Source organism: Bombina bombina, chromosome 11 (genome assembly GCF_027579735.1).
Source record: "Bombina bombina isolate aBomBom1 chromosome 11, aBomBom1.pri, whole genome shotgun sequence".
Lineage (NCBI taxonomy): Eukaryota > Metazoa > Chordata > Amphibia > Anura > Bombinatoridae > Bombina > Bombina bombina.
The window spans coordinates 18,744,199-18,764,427 of record NC_069509.1 but is presented as its reverse complement, the minus strand read 5'-3'; the positions used below and the strand labels follow the sequence as shown (position 1 = coordinate 18,764,427).

The 20,229-nt window shown below is 41.5% G+C and overlaps 1 protein-coding gene across 1 annotated transcript in view; it reads left to right on the top strand.

Annotated features, from left to right (window-relative positions):
* The first annotated feature begins 4,272 nt into the window (after window positions 1–4,272).
* The window catches only part of LOC128642175 (uncharacterized), a 33,519-nt gene continuing 17,562 nt past the window's right edge, over window positions 4,273–20,229 (top strand). Inside the window, exons 1-3 of the mRNA XM_053694855.1 lie at window positions 4,273–4,642; window positions 5,073–5,199; window positions 5,843–5,916. Of these exons, the coding sequence (XP_053550830.1) occupies window positions 4,324–4,642; window positions 5,073–5,199; window positions 5,843–5,916 (520 nt within the window). The 5' untranslated portion in view covers window positions 4,273–4,323. The remainder of the gene's footprint in view (window positions 4,643–5,072; window positions 5,200–5,842; window positions 5,917–20,229) is intronic.

Sequence of the window (20,229 nt, the reverse complement as noted above, 5' to 3'; positions counted from 1 at the left end):
CTGGATTACTAGCCATCTTCTGCCTGAATTCGGCGTCATACTCTCTCCATGCCCCTTCACCAAACTTCCTCTGGATCCAGTGTATGTTGTCGGTGTATTTAAGAATTGCATGACACTGGCTAGGGTATTTCTCTAAGTAGCAAGAAGAGAAAACCCTAAAACAGATTAACCACTCTTCAAATGTTTCAGGACGCTTGAACCTTTTGGGTCCAGTGCCATCGGCACTTTTCTCCCTCTGTCTACATGCCTCAGCAGATAATTCAAATATGTTAACATATTTGCCCTGCTGTATCTTTTTAATGGTTTTTGGTTTTAAATGACCGTGCAAAGAGGGGGTGTACGATGGTAAGGAATCGCCATGCAAGGCGACTTTCCTTTCCGAAACTAAATTAATTGGCGGACGTTGGTCCGCTGGGGAAGTGCTATCCTGCATGGGATCGGGTGGAGCTATCGCCAGCTGCGTCTGTGCTATGTTCCCAACTGAACCTGACTGTATTACCTGCCACATTTTCTTAACCATTGCAAACATGCGCTTCTGACCCTTACCCCTCAGCCCCAATGAGGTGTCGCTGTCACATTCAGAGTCTGAAAGGGATGAGTCAACTAGGTCATGTCGGTCATGTGTAAATGTGGAGGACTTACTGGGGATGGCAACTGCGTTGTCCTGAGACTCCGGACCTGAAGCAGAAGGACCAGGCATAGGACCATCTTCCCGTTGGTTCGAATTGTTAGACGCATCTCGCTGTAACGATGAACCCGCCTGTTCATGAGGAGCTGCTGAAGTAGAAGTAGACGAAGCTGAAGGCATGTCGACCTGCTGTGGTTCCATCTGCGCTGCGTTCTGCAACAAAAAGAAGAGATCGCGAGCACTACGGACACCGGTAAAGGGAGGGTTAGTAGACCCCAAGCCCGATACATTCTGAGCACTCACGCTGGCATTCGCAACACTAGCAACCCCCCCTGACACACCAGCTCCCCCAGCTGAACTCTGTATGTTATGAGTCCTAACCGGATCATGACCCAATGTTCCATGCACTACATTCGCACCACTAACTTGCAATTGAAATGGTGCAGCTATATTGGCCCCTAACTCATTGCCATGTAGAGATGGTGCCACATTCATAGCCGAAATACCTACATTTGAGACAGATTGTACATTCATACCTGAAATACCTGCGTTTGAAACAGATTGTGCATTCATACCTGAAATACCTGTATTTGAAACAGATTGTACATTCATACTGTGAGTATTTGTGCAGCTTCTGGATGTGTGCGATGCTGCGCTAAATTGAGTATGAGCTGTCCTATTGTCTGCTTGCATATGCCCTTGGGCCTGTTCAAGCGCGACATTGTGTTGTCCTGGAGCCTGGGCGTGCATATGCATCACACCTATTTGGCCCTGTTGGTGTGATTCCATAGCACTTATTTGCCCGCTTAACTGACTGCCTATTTCTCGCCCTAGCGCGTTAGCGCCTGATAGCATTCCTCTACCAAAAGGGGTTAATCTATTACCCCTAGCGGTAACACCTCTCCTTCTTTTTAGACCTCTGGTGGACCCTGCGCTAATTGTAAGGCATCTTCCGCCGTCAAGAAACCCCCTGCCTACTGCCGCCAACCTGCTGATGACCCGTGAAGGTGTTCTCCGCTGCCGCACTTGAGTTCCCTTGCGGCCTATTAGCCCTCCCCCGGCTGACATCCTCTGTTGGTGCTCACCTGCTCGGAGCTGAAGAGGATGCGGCCGCTCCCTTGGACTCCCGACGCTGCTCTGCCCGACGAAACTGGAACCGGAAGAGGAGGGGCGCGTAACCGGAACTTCCGGTTGCGCACTTACGACCTGGCTTGGAGGACCCGACACCGGCATCGCGTGAAGAGGAGCTGGAGGACCCGACGGAGACATCGCCGCCACGATGGACAACAGGATCGAGGAGACAGCCGACGCAGCCGACAGTGGGATTGCGGATATGAGAGATGAGACCGCTGATTCAGGTAAGATTACAGGATGGCTGGGGGCCGCAGATAGGGGCAAAAGAGGTACCGGATGGCTGGGGGGCCGCAGATGGAGGCAAAAGAGGTACCGGGTGGCTGGGGGCCACAGATGGAGGCAAAAGAGGTACCGGATGGTGTGCGGGGGGGGCAAAACAAAAGCCCCGGATGGGGGAATATGTGATTCGCATAAACCACCCAGGCCCAAGCCGGATTGAAGGCCCAAAACGGGCCCTGCTTCCGACATGCGGCCTAATTGCGCCATGCGGCCTAAGGGGTAAGCGAGGGCGCCGGTGGGTGAGTGGGCCTCAAGCGACACTAAAGGGGGGTTAGGCACAGACAAACCAGGGCCTGGGGGCAAGTTATGGCCTACCGGAAGGGCCAGAGAGGTAACTACTTGAGGGCCCAAATAGGTGGAAGGGCCTGGGGTTGCCACGTGGGTCGGGTATGAGGCCGCATCATCCTGATTGCCTATAGCTGGAGCCCTATCCGGAATAGGCCTGGAAGTTGGGGAGGCCATGCCCTCCGAGTAGGCCGCAGCCTGTGCATGCGGCCTGCCTGAGGGGGTACCTAAGGCTTGAGGCCTAGTAGCACGAGCATGTAATTCTACCCCCAAATCACCCTCATGGCCATCTATTTGCTGTAAGGGCAATTGGTCTTGAGTTTGGAGACAGGCCGATGTTTCATCAGGCCTAGCCATTGCAACTGATACATAGGCTGAATTATCTCCCTCACTAGTCGCATGTATATCCAACCTACTAACTGTGTGACTAATCTGTTTTTTCTGTGTTCTAGTAGCACTAGGCCTAGCCTCTTTAGTGTACTGTGTAGGTGGTATTATGTCATCTAGCTCTTCAATATTATCTAGTGCACTTATCTGTTTTTTCTGTCTGTCTGATCCAGGTTTCTCAAACACCAACTCGTGGAAGCACTGAGGAGGGAGTTTGGATCGTCTGGATCACTGCATTGTTCACAGAAATTAAGAATTACCCTGAACAATAACAGAAATAACTCGTCTGCACCGGATTCCAGGAAGAAGAGGGCCAGGAAGCTGAAGTTCCCCACTTTTAAGGTGAGTAGTGGGCCCCTCCCCTGCATGCAACATTGTTGCCACTAACCTCCCTAGCCAGCCCTCTTCTCCTATCTCTCCCTACAGCTTTAACCCTTAGCTTTGCTCCAGGCCCAATTGTGCCCTACACTGCCTTTAGTGTTAGGTTTAGGGAATAATAACTTTAGTATAGTGGCGGCGATTTTGGGGGCAGCAGATTAGGGGTTAATAACAGTAATGTATGTTGCTGTGTTGTTAGGGACAGCAGATTAGGGGTTAATAATATTTAACTAGTGTTTGCGATGCAGGAGTACGGCGGTTTAGGGGGTTAATATGTTTATTATAGTGGTGGCGATGTCCGGAGTGGCAGATTAGGGGTTAATAATTTTATTTTAGTTTTTGCGATGCGGGAGGACCTCGGTTTAGGGGTTGATAGGTAGTTTATGGGGGTTAGTGTACTTTTAGCACTTTAGTTATGAGTTTTATGCTACAGCGTTGTAGCGTAAAACGCATAACTACTGACTTTCAGTTTACCGTACGGATCTTGTAGTTATGGGCTGTACCGCTCACTTTTTGGCCTCCCAGGCAGACTTGTATTACCGCCGCTATGAAAGTCCCATTGAAAAAGGACTTTTAGAAAGCTGCGGTAGTTACGTTGCGTTACAGCCAAAAAAGTATGCGGTGCAGCTGTACCTGCAAGACTCGTGATAGCAGCGGTAGTGAAAAAGAGCCATAACGCTGATTTTTCACTCATACCGCAAAACTCATAATCTAGCCCTTAGTTTTCAGCTATGAAAACCCCGAAAATGTAATTCATGATTCAGATGAAACATATTATTTTAAACAACTTTCAAATTTACTATTATTATCAAATGTGCTTAATTCTCTTGTTATCCTTTGCTGAAAGAAAAGCATTGCACTACTGGAAGCTAGCTGAACAGATATTTGCTTATTACAAGAGACAATGTGTGCAGGCACCAATCACCAGCTAGCTCCCACTACTGTAGGGTATGTACAGTATGTATTCATTTTCAACAATGGATACCAAGAGAACAAAGCACATTTGAAAATATAAGTGATTTTAAAAATGTCTTAAAATGACATGCTCTATCTGATTCTTGCTAGTTTATTTTTGACTTCCTATCCCTTTAAGCTTTATTGTAAATGCCTGCAAGTGCTGGTGAAACATAAGTTTCAGTTTCATTTTGAGTCTATATAAGCAGAATGCTGAGCCCCGGACAGTGAAGTCACTGAACAGCCAGCTAAATATACAGAGGCACAACACAGCTGCCATGGATATTGATAACAAGAAATCATTTATTAAGAACTTCAGCCTTAATGACTGTAAACCTCTTGGCAACCAGGGCTATAAGCGAGTGCTCCTGCAGCTGTTCGGTTATTTAGGTCACGGCAAATCGTCTTTTATTAACACCTGTAAGTACGTCCTGGAGGAAGGAAAATATAAAATTTATTCTGATGTTGGTAGTTCAGATGGAGGTAAGACCACAAAGAGAATATCGTACCCACTCACAAGCAACATCACTCTGGTCGATAACCGCGGGTGCGCAATGATGAGCGATCAAGAGACAGGGGAAATCTATGCTCAGCTTGGTAAGTGAATCTATCTATCTATCTATTGGGTACTTGTAAAGCACAAACTAATCACCCGTGAGGGTCTCAAGGCGCAATGGGAGGGGGGGGCTAAGGGAAGATGATTCAATCGAAGAGCCAGGTCTTGAGGTCCTTCCTGAAGTTTGTAAGGGAGGTGGATTGTCTGCTGTGCAACGGGAGGGAGTTCCATGATCTTGCTGCCATATAGGAGCAAGATCATGGAATAGTAAATATGAGTTCAGTTTCAGATTATCACATACTTGATGGTTTACAATTTACACAATAATTATCAGCGTGACAAAATGTTGTATTATATTTCCTGTTGCTGCTACCTGTGTTTTTATCTTTTTTCATATATCTTGGGTTTTTCTATCAATATGGCATTTTAGTGTTTGTGAGTAAATGCTTCTAATTTCTCTCTGTGTTTCAGGTAATCTGCTGCCTCTGGACCAGAAAGTGCAGTGGCAAAGGGGGTATATGGGTATAATGACAAGAATGGTGGAAGCCGACATGAATGCCAATTACTCAGATTTTATAGTTCCCATTTTTGTATACAGGTTAGTTATAAATCACATCTGGGTAACTTGATACAAATCAACTTTCTGTTTGTATATATATTTGCTGTGCTGAATCTTTTTTATATATATATATATATATATATATATACACACACACACACACACACACTAGTCTTAAAGACTGTGTACAGGGGCCAAAATGTGTCCAACTCCCGATCCCCCCATCCACTCTGATCTCACTCTGATCTCCTCTCCCTCCTTCCCCTTCTTTGCCGCTCTCAACATTTTCTTTTTTCTGCAGCGTAGCAGTCCCAACCACTCATGCCCCCTCTCACCCTCCTCCAGTGATGGGCCGCCCACCCGCCTCCCTCCTAACACTCCCATGCCAATAATCAGCACCACCTGTTTAACAACCAGAGCTGTCCTTGGGCAGTCTCTACTGTACATCAGCGCTGGTCATTAAGGAGTTAAGGCCAGGTATGTTTGTCTCGTGCTGCAGTCTCTACTGCGCATAACTGCATTGGACAAACATACTTGGCCTTTTATAATATAGGATATTTATTCATATATATATATTTTTTTTTAACTGAAATATTTTGAAATATTCTCTTTTATATGCAACAAACTATTTAATAGTAAATAATGATAAAGTTAATGTTTTATAACATTCTTACCATTGCAGTGTTAAGAAAGGGATTTCAAATGAAGAAATGCCAGAAATAAAGAGATTGCTTGATAATGCCAGGGATCTAACAGGTACTGATTGTATCATTTTCCTTTCTTATATAAAAGTGATAATACTGGTACTGTATATCAGAATGTGTAAGCCCGGCTGGATGAGATTAGGTGCCAGTTCCTCTAATCATAGTCTGCATGAGAACCTGAGTGAGTTTTATCTAATGAGGCCCATTTATCAAGCTCCGTAGGGAGCTTGTGGGCCCGTGTTTCTGGCGAGTCTTCAGACTCGCCAGAAACAGCAGTTATGAAGCAGCGGTCTAAAGACCGCTGCTCCATAACCCTGTCCGCCTGCTCTGAGCAGGCAGACAGACATCGCCACAATTCAACCCGATTGAGTACGAGCTGGTTGATTGACACCCCCCTGCTGGCGGCCGATTGGTCGCGAGTCTGCAGGGGGCGGCATTGCACCAGCAGCTCTTGTGAGCTGCTGGTGCAATGCTGAATACGTAGAGCGTATTGCACTCCGCATTCAGCGAGGTCTTGCGGACCTGATCCGCACTGTCGGATCAGGTCCGCAAGACATTTGATAAATTGGCCTCAATATCTCTAGATAACATTATTCACAAAAACACAATATATTCAGGGTTTTTTTACATGTATGTTAAAGGGACATTAAGTCAGTTAGTGATGTATGCATTAGCAGTGATTTACTTATTACTAATTATTATTGGTAATTATCAATCACCCCCAAAAAGTTGCGTTATTTCACCCTCCATATCGCTGCCGTTACGAGTTACTGAAAAGCCTCCTTGTGTGTGCGATATGGTGGCGTTAAGCTCCATACTGCACAAAATCCAAGGGCTGCTTTGACGTACTCGTGCACGCTTTCCCCCATAGACATCAATGAACAAGGGTGGAACAGCACCAAAGGAATGGAGTGCCAGTGAAGACAGGTGAACTGCCCCTTCACCAAATGGATATCCAAAACAAAGAAGGTGTCCACAGCTCTCCAATAATAGAAATAATCTTTATTAGGACATATAAGTAGCAACGTTTCGAGGTTAACACCTCTTAATCATGCATCTCATGCATGATTAAGAGGTGTTAAACTCGAAACGTTGCTACGTATATGTCCTAATAAAGATTATTTCTATTATTGGAGAGCTGTGGACACCTTCTTTGTTTTGGATAGACATCAATGGGGAGAGAGTGTTAGAAAAAAAAACTAACACCTGAAGTGTGTTAAGAAAATTCTCTGTAACGCAACCCTATTGATGTCTATGGGGGAAAAAAAATTATGTTTAAACCTTGCACCCTAACATAAACCCTGAGTCTAAACACCCCTAATATGATGCCCCTGACATAGCCAACACCTAAATATAGTTATTAACTCCTAATCCGCCGCTCCCCGACATCACCAACACTATAATAAACATATTAACCCCTAAACTTCCGGCCTCCCACATCTCCACAGCTAAATAAACCTATTAGCCCCTAAACCTCCGACCTCCCACATCTCTGCAACTAAATAAACCTATTTACCCCTAAACCGCCGGCCCCCATATTGCAAAACACTAAATTAAACTATTAACCCCCAACCTAACACCTAACTTTAACTTAAAATTACAATATAACTATCTTAAAATAAATAAAAAAGTTACCTGTGAAATAAAAATAAACCTTACATTAAACTATAAATTTACCTAACTTATTCAAATAAAATAAAAAAATACTACCAATTAAAAAATCTAAAATTACAAATTTACTACAAAACTACAAACAAATTTAAAAAAATAAGCTTACAAAAAATAATAAAGAAATTATCAAAAATAAAAACAATTACACCTAATCTAATAGCCCTATACAATTAAAAAAGCCCTCCTGAAATAAAAACACCCCCTAGCCTACAATAAACTACCAATAGCCCTTAAAAGTGCCTTTTGTAGGGCAAGTTAAACAGCTCTTTTACCTGTAAAAAAAAAAATACAAAATCCCCCCAACAGTAAAACCCACAACCCAACCAACCCCCCCCCCCAAAAAAAAAAAAAAACTCTAAAAAAATCTAAGCTACCCATTGCCCCTAAAGGGACATTTGTATGGGCATTGTCCTTAAAAAGGCATTTAGCTTTTTTAAAAAAGCCCAAAGCACTAATCTAACCCCCCCCCAAAAAAAACAAAAAACTAACATTGACCCCAGAATATCTACTCACGGTTGCTGGAGGCTGGAGGTTTAGGGATTAATAGGTTTATTATAGTGTTGGCGATGTCGGGGGGCGGCTGATTAGGGGTTAATAGGTTTATTTAATAGTTGCGATGTGGGTGGGCGCCAGATTAGGGGTTAATAGGTTTATTATAGTATTTGCAATGCAGGAGGGCGGCGGTTTAGGGGTTAATTATGGGTGTTAGTGTACTTTGTAACATTTTACTTATGAGTTTTGTGAAACATTTTTGTTGCGCAAAACTCGTAACTACTGGTCTCAGATGGCGGAATGGATCGTGTCGGTATAGGCTGGAACGCAAGCTTTTTAGCCTCCCAGCACAACCTGAAATACCGGCGCTATGAAAATCCCACACAAATTTTTTTTTTTTAATGCAGGATGGACGTTGCGTTACAGGCTAAAATGCTTGCAGTATAGCTATACTGACACGACTCCCAATAGCTGCAATAGCTGCGTTACTGCTTTTACGCTAAAATTGCCACTTTTTTAGCATTAAAAGCCGTAATGCAAAACTCGTAATCTACCTGATTGCAATTACTCGCTGTTAGTTCAGTTCTTTAGCCCTGCAGGTAGGGATGGGCGAATGTGTAAATTTTCGAATTTCGAATGTAGAACGAATGTTATTACCGAAATTCGAATTCTAAATTCGAATGTCGATAAGAACGAATATTCTTAAAAATTCAAAAATCAAATGTCATTTACAGTTTTCTAATGTCACTTTCGAATTCGAATGTTTATAATTATATTGAATGTCCACATTCGAAATTTTGAATTTAACATTCTATTTAACAAATACTATTCAGAAGTTCATGTGGTAGGGTGGGAATTTAGTAAATTGATACATAATAGATACAAATATATCATTTCGAATGTTTCCATATAGAATATTGCATAATTCGAACATTACATTTAAAAGCATTAGAAATACTATTACAATCTAAATTCGAATTTTTCGAATTCGAATACACGTATTGCATAATTCGAATATTACATTTAAAGAAAAAGCATTAGAAATACTATTACAATCTAAATTCAAATTTTTCGAATTCGAATATTGCATAATTCGAATATTACATTTAAAGAAAAAGCATTAGAAATACTATTACAATCTAAATTCGAATTTTTCGAATTCGAATATTACATTTAATGAAAAAGCATTGGAAATACTATTACAATTTAAATTCGAATTTTTCGAATTCGAATATTGCATAATTCGAATATTACATTTAAAGAAAAAGCATTAGAAATACTATTACAATCTAAATTCGAATTTTTTGAATTCGAATATTTTCAAATGTAATCGTAAAATTCGAAACCGAACATTCGAAAATCGAATGTTAGAATGTTATGTAAACATTCAAAATTCGATTCGAACGAATGAATGTGTTAAAATTCGTGCCGTTTTTTGAATGTTGCGAAACATTCGCCCATCCCTACCTGCAGGAAGCTGTAGACCATAAGATTTGGGTGATCATGAAGTGCAGGATACACTGATGTTGCCCTTGTCTGTAAATGTTTCTACCTTTATTATTTAAATCTCCCCCAACCCTCTTTACTTGTCTGTTTCTGTAAATGTTTATTAGTTCAGTGAAAATGGGTTTATGAGACCTAATGTCAGCAACATAGGAGATAGAAGTAAGTGGTTGCTTCTGGTGATCATTAATATTATTAACTAATATGACAATCACTTGTTATTTTTATGATAATCAGACACAGGAACATTTATTTGAAAGATAATGATTAGTGTTTTCATGTAAGAGGTCTCAAGTATGTCTATGTATTGTGTATGTGTGTGTGTATGTGTGTGTGTATGTCTATGTATTGTTTATGTGTTTATATGTATTGTGTATATGTGTGTATGTGTGTATATGTGTGTGTATGTATTGTGTGTATATGTGTGTGCATGTGTGTGTCTAAGTATTGTGAGTGCATGTATGTGTCTATGTATTGTGTGTGTGTGTGTGTGTGTGTGTGTCTATGTATTGTGTGTGTGTGTATGTGTGTGTCTGTGTATGTATGTATGTGTGTGTATGTCTATGTATTGTTTATGTGTGTATATGTATTGTGTATGTGTATCAGTATATGTGTGTATGTGTGTATATGTGTGTGTATGTATTGTGTGTATATGTGTGTGCATGTGTGTCTAAGTATTGTGAGTGCATGTATGTGTCTCTATGTATTGTGTGTGTGTGTAAATGTGTGTGTGTCTATGTATTGTGTGTGTGTGTGTGTGTATGTGTGTGTCTGTGTATGTATGTATATGTATTGTTTATGTGTGTATATGTATTGTGTATGTGTATCAGTATATGTGTGTATGTGTGTATATGTGTGTGTATGTATTGTGTGTATATGTGTGTGCATGTGTGTGTCTAAGTATTGTGAGTGCATGTATGTGTGTCTATGTATTGTGTGTGTGTGTGTAAATGTGTGTGTGTGTGTCTATGTATTGTGTGTGTGTGTGTATGTGTGTGTCTGTGTATGTATGTATGTGTGTGTATGTCTATGTATTGTTTATGTGTGTATATGTATGGTATGTATTGTGTATGTGTATCAGTATATGTGTGTATGTGTGTATATGTGTGTGTATGTATTGTGTGTATATGTGTGTGCATGTGTGTGTCTAAGTATTGTGAGTGCATGTATGTGTGTCTATGTATTGTGTGTGTGTGTAAATGTGTGTGTGTGTGTCTATGTATTGTGTGTGTGTGTATGTGTGTGTCTGTGTATGTATGTATGTGAATGTTTGTGTATGTGTGTGTATGTGAATGTGTATGTATGTGAATGTGTGTATGTATGTATGTGTGTGTGTGTGCATGTTTGTTTGTGTGTATGTATGTGTGTGGTTGTGTGTGTGTGTGTATGTTTGTCGTTGTGTGTGTGTGTATGTGTGTGTATGCATGTGTGTATGTGTGTGTATGTATGTGTGTATGTATGTTTGTCGTTGTGTGTGTGTGTGTGTATGTGGTTGGGTATCTCCTATGCCCCCCGCACACATACTACACACAAACTGATGTTGTTCAATATGCCTATGGTTTTGTCAGGGGATCACTGTTCCCATGGTAATTAGTTCATAACAAACTGAGTATGTGACCCGTCATTTAAAAGAGGGACATATCCTCGTTCAAACAAGTGATAACTTGAACAATTTTAGTGCTAATTTTGGAGTTTTAGGATAAATAGATAGATAGATAGATAGATAGATAGATAGATAGATAGATAGATGATAGACATATATATAATAGATATATGATATATATATATATATATATATATATATATATATATATATATATGTTTGATAGATATATGATAGAGATATGTTAGAAAGATAGATATATATTATATAAAGATATATGATAGATATATGATAGAAAGATAGATATATATTACATATCCCCTTAACGACCGAGGACGTACCAGGCATGTCCTACAACAGGCATGTCCTAAAAAAAATAGTCGTTAATGACCAAGGACGTGCCCGGTATGTCCTCCTGGGTTTTAAGCGATGGAAGCAATCGTGATCGCTTCCAGTTGCTTTCAGGGTATTGCAGCGATGCCTTGATATTGAGGCATTGTGCAATACCCTCTGGTAAGCAACCAATGCAGAGAGGGCAACTTTGTGGCCCTCTTTGCATCTGCCAGCAATTGTGCCAATCATTGGTGGTGTGGAAGGGATAGGATGGAGGCAGGTGGGCGGCCCATCACTGGAGGGGGTGGGAGGAGGGCAAAAGGAGGCATGATAGGTCCAGGAATGTTCCACAAATGTAGAGGAATAGAGCAAAAAAGGTGTTTAGTACAAAATGGGGGATTACAGATGCACCGATATCAAATGTAGTAAATAGAAACGTTATTTATCTTTCAGGGTGGTTATTATGTATACCATCACCAACACACTTGATATTTAATCCCCAAAAATAGTATATTATGGCGCAGCTCCAGAGCACATAGCCTCACAGGGTTCCTCTATCCCTGGAGACAAATGGAGGATGCAGGAAAAATGAATCTTAAAGTTACAAGCCAAATGGTATTTCCAATGCATGGAACATTAATACACCCGTCAATATGGCAAAGTAACAGAACTCCCCTTCCAAAACAGTAGGCAAATACCTTATATATTGTAGTTGCTCCAGCGGTATTCCACGTAACTCGCCGGACTGCAACAATGGATTCCACACTGTAGAAAGGAGGCTACTGTCGATTCCTGGTCCTGCAAACTGTTAGCTGCTATCCAAATCCGCCAGATCCACAGCTCACAGCTCACAGCCGTATGTTCAGTGCTCACTTTGGCCCAGACATAATAAAACAGCATAAACAGAAGAAATAGGAGCACCTGACAACAGCCGTTAGTAGTGAATTCAGATTTAATGAACAGGGTATACCATCGCAACATACGGTATACAGAATACAGAGCATACACAGGGACTGTGTCCCTTATTAAAAGTCAGTTGATACAGAGGAGCTTGAAATAGTGAGTGTAAGCAGAGCTGGTAACAAGAAAAAGGGCTAACGCGTTTCGGCGTGAGCCTTACTCATAGCCTCATAAAACACACATTCACTGTGAAAGTTTAAAACACCTAGCTCCCAGCCTGATTGGTTGGTGTGAAGCACACCTTGCAAACATGTGGACCAATCCGTGACTACTGTTCAAAGATACATATACACACACACACACACACCCCTCCCCACCCCCTTAGTAATTGCACTAACGATTCTGAAAAGATACAGAATAATGAATCAAAATGAACTTGATTCCCTTCATCACTGAGTCCTCTAAAACAGCGGAGAATTTGAGCCAAATGACCCTGACAGGAAGCGATCCATTAGCGAGCAGTGCACAAACCATGTCAACCTGTCACGGAGATTCTCCGTTCAGCAGAATATCAGAGTCTGAGTCCCGACCTCAAAGTGGGAGGGAACAAGTCAAATACACCTCCCTGATAGGATAACACAAAAGACCCTGGCCAGTAGTTTAGCCGGGGCACGCCTCCCAAGCACACGTCAATGTTGTGAAACAACAACAACAACAAGGTGAGCGCTGAAGCGCATATATCGCAAAGTCCCACTCCATGGGACCGGATAGGGGGCAAATCCTATAAACATAGGGTAAAATAAAATAAAGGAACGTGTGGAGAGCTCAAAAGGACACATAAGTAAATCTAGATAAGCACAAAAGGTACAGCCAAAAACAGGTCTTAGACAGTAACCAAATTACTGTTCCTATCGAAAGCTCACACTAGTGGATAGAATATACTTAACAACCAATCTCCCGTCCAAATACAAACAAAAAAAAAGAATAATAGTAAAATAAAGAAACTGACTAAATGAATAAATAATCAACGTAATATAGGCAAAATGTAAATATATATATATATATATATGTTGTGAGTATGGTCACCTCATCATCACCCAAATAGATGGGGATGGGGAGTACATGCGAAGCACAAAGGTATATTACAAACACACTAAAGCCCATGCTATATAGTGTGATGGGTGAAGTCCAATATCTCGACAATCAAGCCTGCCAAAGGTCAACACAGATATCAAAAACAACCTTTAATCATTTAAATATTCAAATACATAGATAGATGCATTTTGAGGAATTGAGCATTCTACATTGTAAGTTTATTTATTTAAAATATTAAATTTTTTAATTTTAAATTTTAAATATCAAACCTAACGGGACCAAAAATTAATTAAATCAAACTCTGAATTCAGGCCCCCTGGGATCCTAGTCTTCAGCTTAAAGATCCAGAAGGCCTCCTTCTCTCCAAGTTTGTTGACTCTATCTCCCTGTCCTCTTCTTAAAGGAACCTTGTCAATAATGGTCCAGACAAAAGACCTTAGTGACTTGTTATGAGTCTCCACAAAATGTTTCACTAGGGGGGTCGTTTTGGAACCAATTCTGATGTCTGACATGTGTTCCTTTATGCGTGTTCTGGCCTCCCGCGTCGAAAGTCCCACATATTGCAGAGAACAAAGACTGCAAGTGATGAGATACACAATATAAGTTTGTCTACAATTTAGACAATACTTAATGTTAAATCTCTCTCCACTCATTGTGGAGACAAAAGTGTCCCCCACAATTAATCTTTCACAAGCCACACAAGTTTGATGGTGGCACTTAAAGGCCCCCATCGATGTTAGCCATGAAGAGGTCCGATTAGGAATATCACTCCAAATTTTTGTAGGAGCAACCATATTCCCTATTGTCCTATTTTTTCTGTAAGCAAATCTTATTCCTTTTTCCACTGTGTCTGTCAACCCATCGTCCGCCAGCAAAAGGTTGAAATGTTTGTCCACTATTCGGCAGATCTCGTCATATTGTCTAGAGTACTCAGTGATGAAGGACACCCTATCACCAAAACTGTTGGTGTCTGAACCACCCTCTCTACTTCTATTTCTCTTCCCCATGGTAAGAAGTTTCTCCCTGGGGATCCTTTCTACATCTTTTCTTGCCCTCATAATCACAGTAGAGTCATAGCCTCTTTCCTTTAATCTCAGAGCCAGGTCATCCGCCTGTCTCTCATAAGCAGTGCGAAACGTTCAGTTCCTCTTAAGGCGAATGAACTGGCTCTTAGCCACACCCCTGAATACTCTTCTGGGGTGACAGCTAGAGGCGTGTAGTAATGAATTCCCCGCTATGGGTTTGCGGAAAACCTCCGTGGTGATCCCCTGGGCCCTGCACACCTTCCAGTGTGATATCCAGGAAATCTACACGTCTTTCCTGTATCTCAGAGGTAAAGCTCAGTCCACGATCATTATTCTCCAAGCCGGCCACAAATTTTGTAAGCCGGTGCTCGGTTCCTCCCCAGACGAACAATAGATCATCAATAAATCGGCCATACCAAATGATATCTGATCTGAACATGTTCTGATCTCCAAAGACGTGGGACAGCTCCCACCATCCCATGAAAATATTGGCATAGGACGGGCAAATTTTGCTCCCATAGCTGTCCCACGCCTCTGGAGATAGAACTGTCCCATAAACTCAAAGTAGTTATGAGTGAGGAGGAACCGAGTCACCTCTACTACAAAATCCACAAACAGGGGATCCCCCCCATAGTGTCTATTTAGGAAGAAACGTACAGCCTCCAACCCTTTATCATGGGGGATGGACGTGTACAGGGACTTAACATCCACAGTGAGCCATCTGTATTCTGTCTCCCATGTAATCTGACCCAAAAGGTTCAAAACATGTTTTGTATCCGCCAGGTGACTCCACAGAGTGCTCACTAGTGGCTGCAAGATATCATCCAACCATTCCGAGAGGTGTTCAAGTAATGAACCAATACCACTCACGATTGGCCTCCCCTGTACATTCACCAAGGATTTATGAACCTTGGGTAGATGGTTGAAAGTAGCGATAGTGGGGTTTGATACAAGCAGGTATTCCTTGGTACCTGGGTCAATAAACCCACCTTCAACCCCATCGTCCACAAGGGAGGCCAGTCGTGACCGGTAGTCCCAAGTAGGGTTCCCTGGCAACACCGTATAGTCATCTGTGTTAGTAAGTTGTCTCAGGGCCTCCGAAAATGAAGTCCCTCCTGTTTTGCAAAACTATTGTGCCACCCTTATCAGCAGCCCTAATTATAATTGCCTCATTTTTGCTGAGCTTCTCCAATGATTTTCTCTGTTTCCTAGTGATGTTACTCTGTTCTCCCCTCACTGATTTGTAATACAAGCAAGTAAGGTCTTCTTCAATTCTACTTTGGAATTTCTCCAAAAGGTTACCCCTACATTGGATAGGGTAAAAGGTAGACTTTTCCTTAAATGTAGGTAATCCAATGCAGGTGGTTGAGTTGAATTCCCCACCTTCTGAGAGAGATTCCAAGGTCCCTATATCACAGAACTCTTGGAAATTGAGAGAACTGTCCCTCAGGGCTGTTGCATGCGTGGACCTTAACTCCTTCTGAATGGTGTTGTGACTCTCATCTTCCTCTCTTATGGGATGCATCTTAAAGAATTTCTTTAAGGTAAGGTCAGGTATAAGTTTGTTTACATTGAGCAGTGTCCTGAACAAGTCAAAGTCTGCTGTTGGCACAAAAGTCAATCCCAAACTAAGAACTTCAAGTTCATGTGGATCCGGAGTGTACTCGGACAGGTTGATGATGTTCAAAACCTGTAATTCCCTCTTCCTCTTCCCCTTCTCTGGGGGTACCTCCGCTGTTCTTTGTACTGGTGATCTGCACCTTGGTTCGTATTTAGGTTTCCTCCTCCCCCCCCTTCTGGTGCTTTTTGGGGGATGGAAAAAACCTGTTCAAGCTGTACTTGATCCCTGGTGCAATTATCACCCCTTGTTTCAGTGTCTGTGATCGGTTCCTCTCTGTAATTCGACTGGGAGAAAAATTGTTTGGTGGGTGCTTTGAGGATGGGAGGGGTTTTCTTAGGTCTCACACTTTGGGCAGGGGGATAATCCTCTCCTCCTGACCCTGACCCTGAACCCTCAGATTCACCCTCACTCTCGTAGAAGTTTACCCCTCCTTCCTCTACTTCTTCTGCGCCTGTGACCACCTCGCTGTTGGTTGGGATGGAAGGTATTTTTGTTCTGTTCCCTTCTGAGTAGTGATCTATCCCTTTTATTCCATATATACACCCTATTGAGATCGTAATCCTGTTGATCCCGTAGGTATTTATTGTGTTTAATTTGAAGGAGTAAAGTTTTCGCCTCTGCCACTACCTGTTGTAGTGTGTCATTAAACTTGAGGAAATTCGTGTCCTCACATCGGGTATTGAGCTCCTTCTGTATCTCCCTGATTTTTAGGGCTGTGTCCTCTAACTCCTTTTGTTTGTAATCACAAATTAGTTTCATCAGTTGAAGAGAACATTCCGATAGTTTGCTGTTCCACAATTCAATGAAAGTTTTGTCATCCGTTAGAAAAGTTGGATATTTGTTCAATCTTAACCCCCTGGGTATGATTCCCAGCTCCTGGTATTTGTTTAGGGTATTAATATCCCAGAATAGTTTGTCCTCCTTCAAAAGTAGGAATTCCAATTCCTCAAAGAGTGTTATGAGATTGTAGTTTCTTTTGTTGGTTGAAAAATTTTTGTAACAATCCTTAGTATTGAGATCTCTCTCTTCCACGGACCTTAGTGCAAATAAGGTGGGGGCTCCCTCTGTATTGGTTGTACCCTCATTGTCCATAGTGGCTGTGGATCTGGTTAGTAATGTACAAACACCTGGAGTCAGGCCAGACCCCACACTTCAGTGTAAACGTTCCACAAATGTATTGGTTGTTAAGTATATTCTATCCACTAGTGTGAGCTTTCGATAGGGAACGGTAATTTGGTTACTGTCTAAGACCTGTTTTTGGCTGTACCTTTTGTGCTTATCTAGATTTACTTATGTGTCCTTTTGAGCTCTCCACACGTTCCTTTATTTTATTTTACCCTATGCTTATAGGATTTGCCCCCTATCCGGTCCCATGGAGTGGGACTTTGCGATATATGCGCTTCAGCGCTCACCTTGTTGTTGTTGTTGTTTCACAACATTGACGTGTGCTTGGGAGGCGTGCCCCGGCTAAACTACTGGCCAGGGTCTTTTGTGTTATCCTATCAGGGAGGTGTATTTGACTTGTTCCCTCCCACTTTGAGGTCGGGACTCAGACTCTGATATTCTGCTGAACGGAGAATCTCCGTGACAAGTTGACATGGTTTGTGCACTGCTCGCTAATGGATCGCTTCCTGTCAGGGTCATTTGGCTCAAATTCTCCGCTGTTTTAGAGGACTCAGTGATGAAGGGAATCAAGTTCATTTTGATTCATTATTCTGTATCTTTTCAGAATCGTTAGTGCAATTACTAAGGGGGTGGGGAGGGGTGTGTATATGTATCTTTGAACAGTAGTCACGGATTGGTCCACATGTTTGCAAGGTGTGCTTCACACCAACCAATCAGGCTGGGGAGCTAGGTGTTTTAAACTTTCACGGTGAATGTGTGTTTTATGAGGCTATGAGTAAGGCTCACGCCGAAACGCGTTAGCCCTTTTTCTTGTTACCAGCTCTGCTTACACTCACTATTTCAAGCTCCTCTGTATCAACTGACTTTTAATAAGGGACACAGTCCCTGTGTATACTCTGTATTCTGTATACCGTATGTTGCGATGGTATACCCTGTTCATTAAATCTGAATTCACTACTAACGGCTGTTGTCAGGTGCTCCTATTTCTTCTGTTTATGGGTGGGACCGCAACATTACGGCAAAAGTTTAGTGATTGGGAAGAAGGCAGAGGGGAAACATAAATTATGCTTACCTGATAAATTTATTTATTTCCGGATATGGTGAGTCCACGGAATCATCAATTACTAGTGGGAATATCAGTCGTGGCCAGCAGGAGGAGGCAAAGAGCACTACAGCAAAGCTGATATATATGTCACTTCCCTTACCCATAATCTCCAGTCATTCGACCAAAGGAAAAATTTAAAAAGATGATAACACAAAAGTGTAGAGGTGTCTGAGGTTTTAGAAAAAATAACGGTCTTAAATAAAGGTTGGGCCGTGGACTCATCATATCCGGAAATAAATAAATTTATCAGGTAAGCATAAATTGTGTTTTCTTTCCTAAGATATGGTGAGTCCACGGAATCATCAATTACTAGTGGGAATCAATACCCAAGCTAGAGGACACATATGATAAGGGAGGGACAAGACAGGTAGACCTAAACAGAAGGCACCACTGCCTGAAGAACCCTTCTCCCAAAATAAGCCTCAGCCGAGGCAAAAGTATCAAATTTATAAAACTTTGAAAAAGTATGCAAAGAGGACCAAGTTGCAGCCTTGCAAATCTGTTCCACAGAAGCTTCATATTTTTTTTAATCAAAGATTTTTATTGAGGCAACACAAGAAAAAGAAAGAACATAAACATAATGTACATTTTGCATCACTTTGGTAAATTTTGCATACAGGACATTGTTTATCCATTGGACAATGAAACCTTTTCATATAAGATAGTAAAGAAAATCTTAATTCAGATATCATATATGTATCTCACCATAAGAACATAATGAATATAGGGGACATTGTATGCGAGTACAAAATCAAATGCATATAATCAAGCATTACCCTCTTTTTTCCTTTTGTTTCCTATATGAACGCATAATAAAGTGATAGAATTTGAACAGCCTGAAAAACTTATACTTCTTATAGAGTGATATGTTAATTATAAAATAGATGTATTTATTATCTGAAAATGTACAAATTATAGGGAGTCATGACAAGTTGCTCCTACTAAATGCACGTAATTGGAGGGCAAATTGCCTCATTTTCTTTGTAGACAGAAGGATAAGAGCAACTTATAACAGTACAATATCAATAGCGGGTGAATACCGCTTATTTGTCCACCTAAAATAAGGGTGGACGGTAGCTAGATAAATATAGCTATAGCTATGGAGGGGGCGATATAGTGTTTAACATCAAATCAACGCCTCTGAAAGTTGAAGTAAGGGGGGGGGGCAAAACCAGGACAGAACCCTTTAAACTAGGAAACTCAACCCATGAGTCGCTGCAAGCTGCTTAACTATGACCAACTCAGACTTATGTTAGAGGCTATTTATCAACAGTCGTACCCATAGTATATATACATATAGTATTACAGCATAGACACATCATACATATGAGATATATGCAAAATTAATGTTACCCCCCCCGGGTACGGGCCCTATACCCAAAGCTGGCTGTGTTATATTAATAAAGAGGCAGTCCCTAGTGATACATATAGGGATGCCACAATACCATTGGTGCTAATGTCTCTACGTATGTACCAAATGACATGACTATATAAACAGTTGCAAGAGAGGTACAGCTACGGTACCTTGACTGTATCTATAATGAGGGTTGAAAATACCAAGTGTGGTCAACCATTTGTTAGGTTCTGAATATATGAGAGAAAACAGTTTCCTATTCAGAAAATGCAGGAATTACCCATTCATAACATTAACTATAAATTACTTCTTGGTATAACATTGAGGGAAGAGATCAATGAGGGGGAGGTGGAGGGCGGAGCCGACTAGGATACAGGGATAATAAAGACCATAGGGCAAATGATCTTGATAGTTACAGGAGCTCTAATCTAACGTCAGGAACATGGTCATACATACAAGTTGACCCACATAATCATACCATATATCTTAACTAAGTGCTATTATAAAGGGAGGGGTCAGTGCCAGCTATAGGCGATGT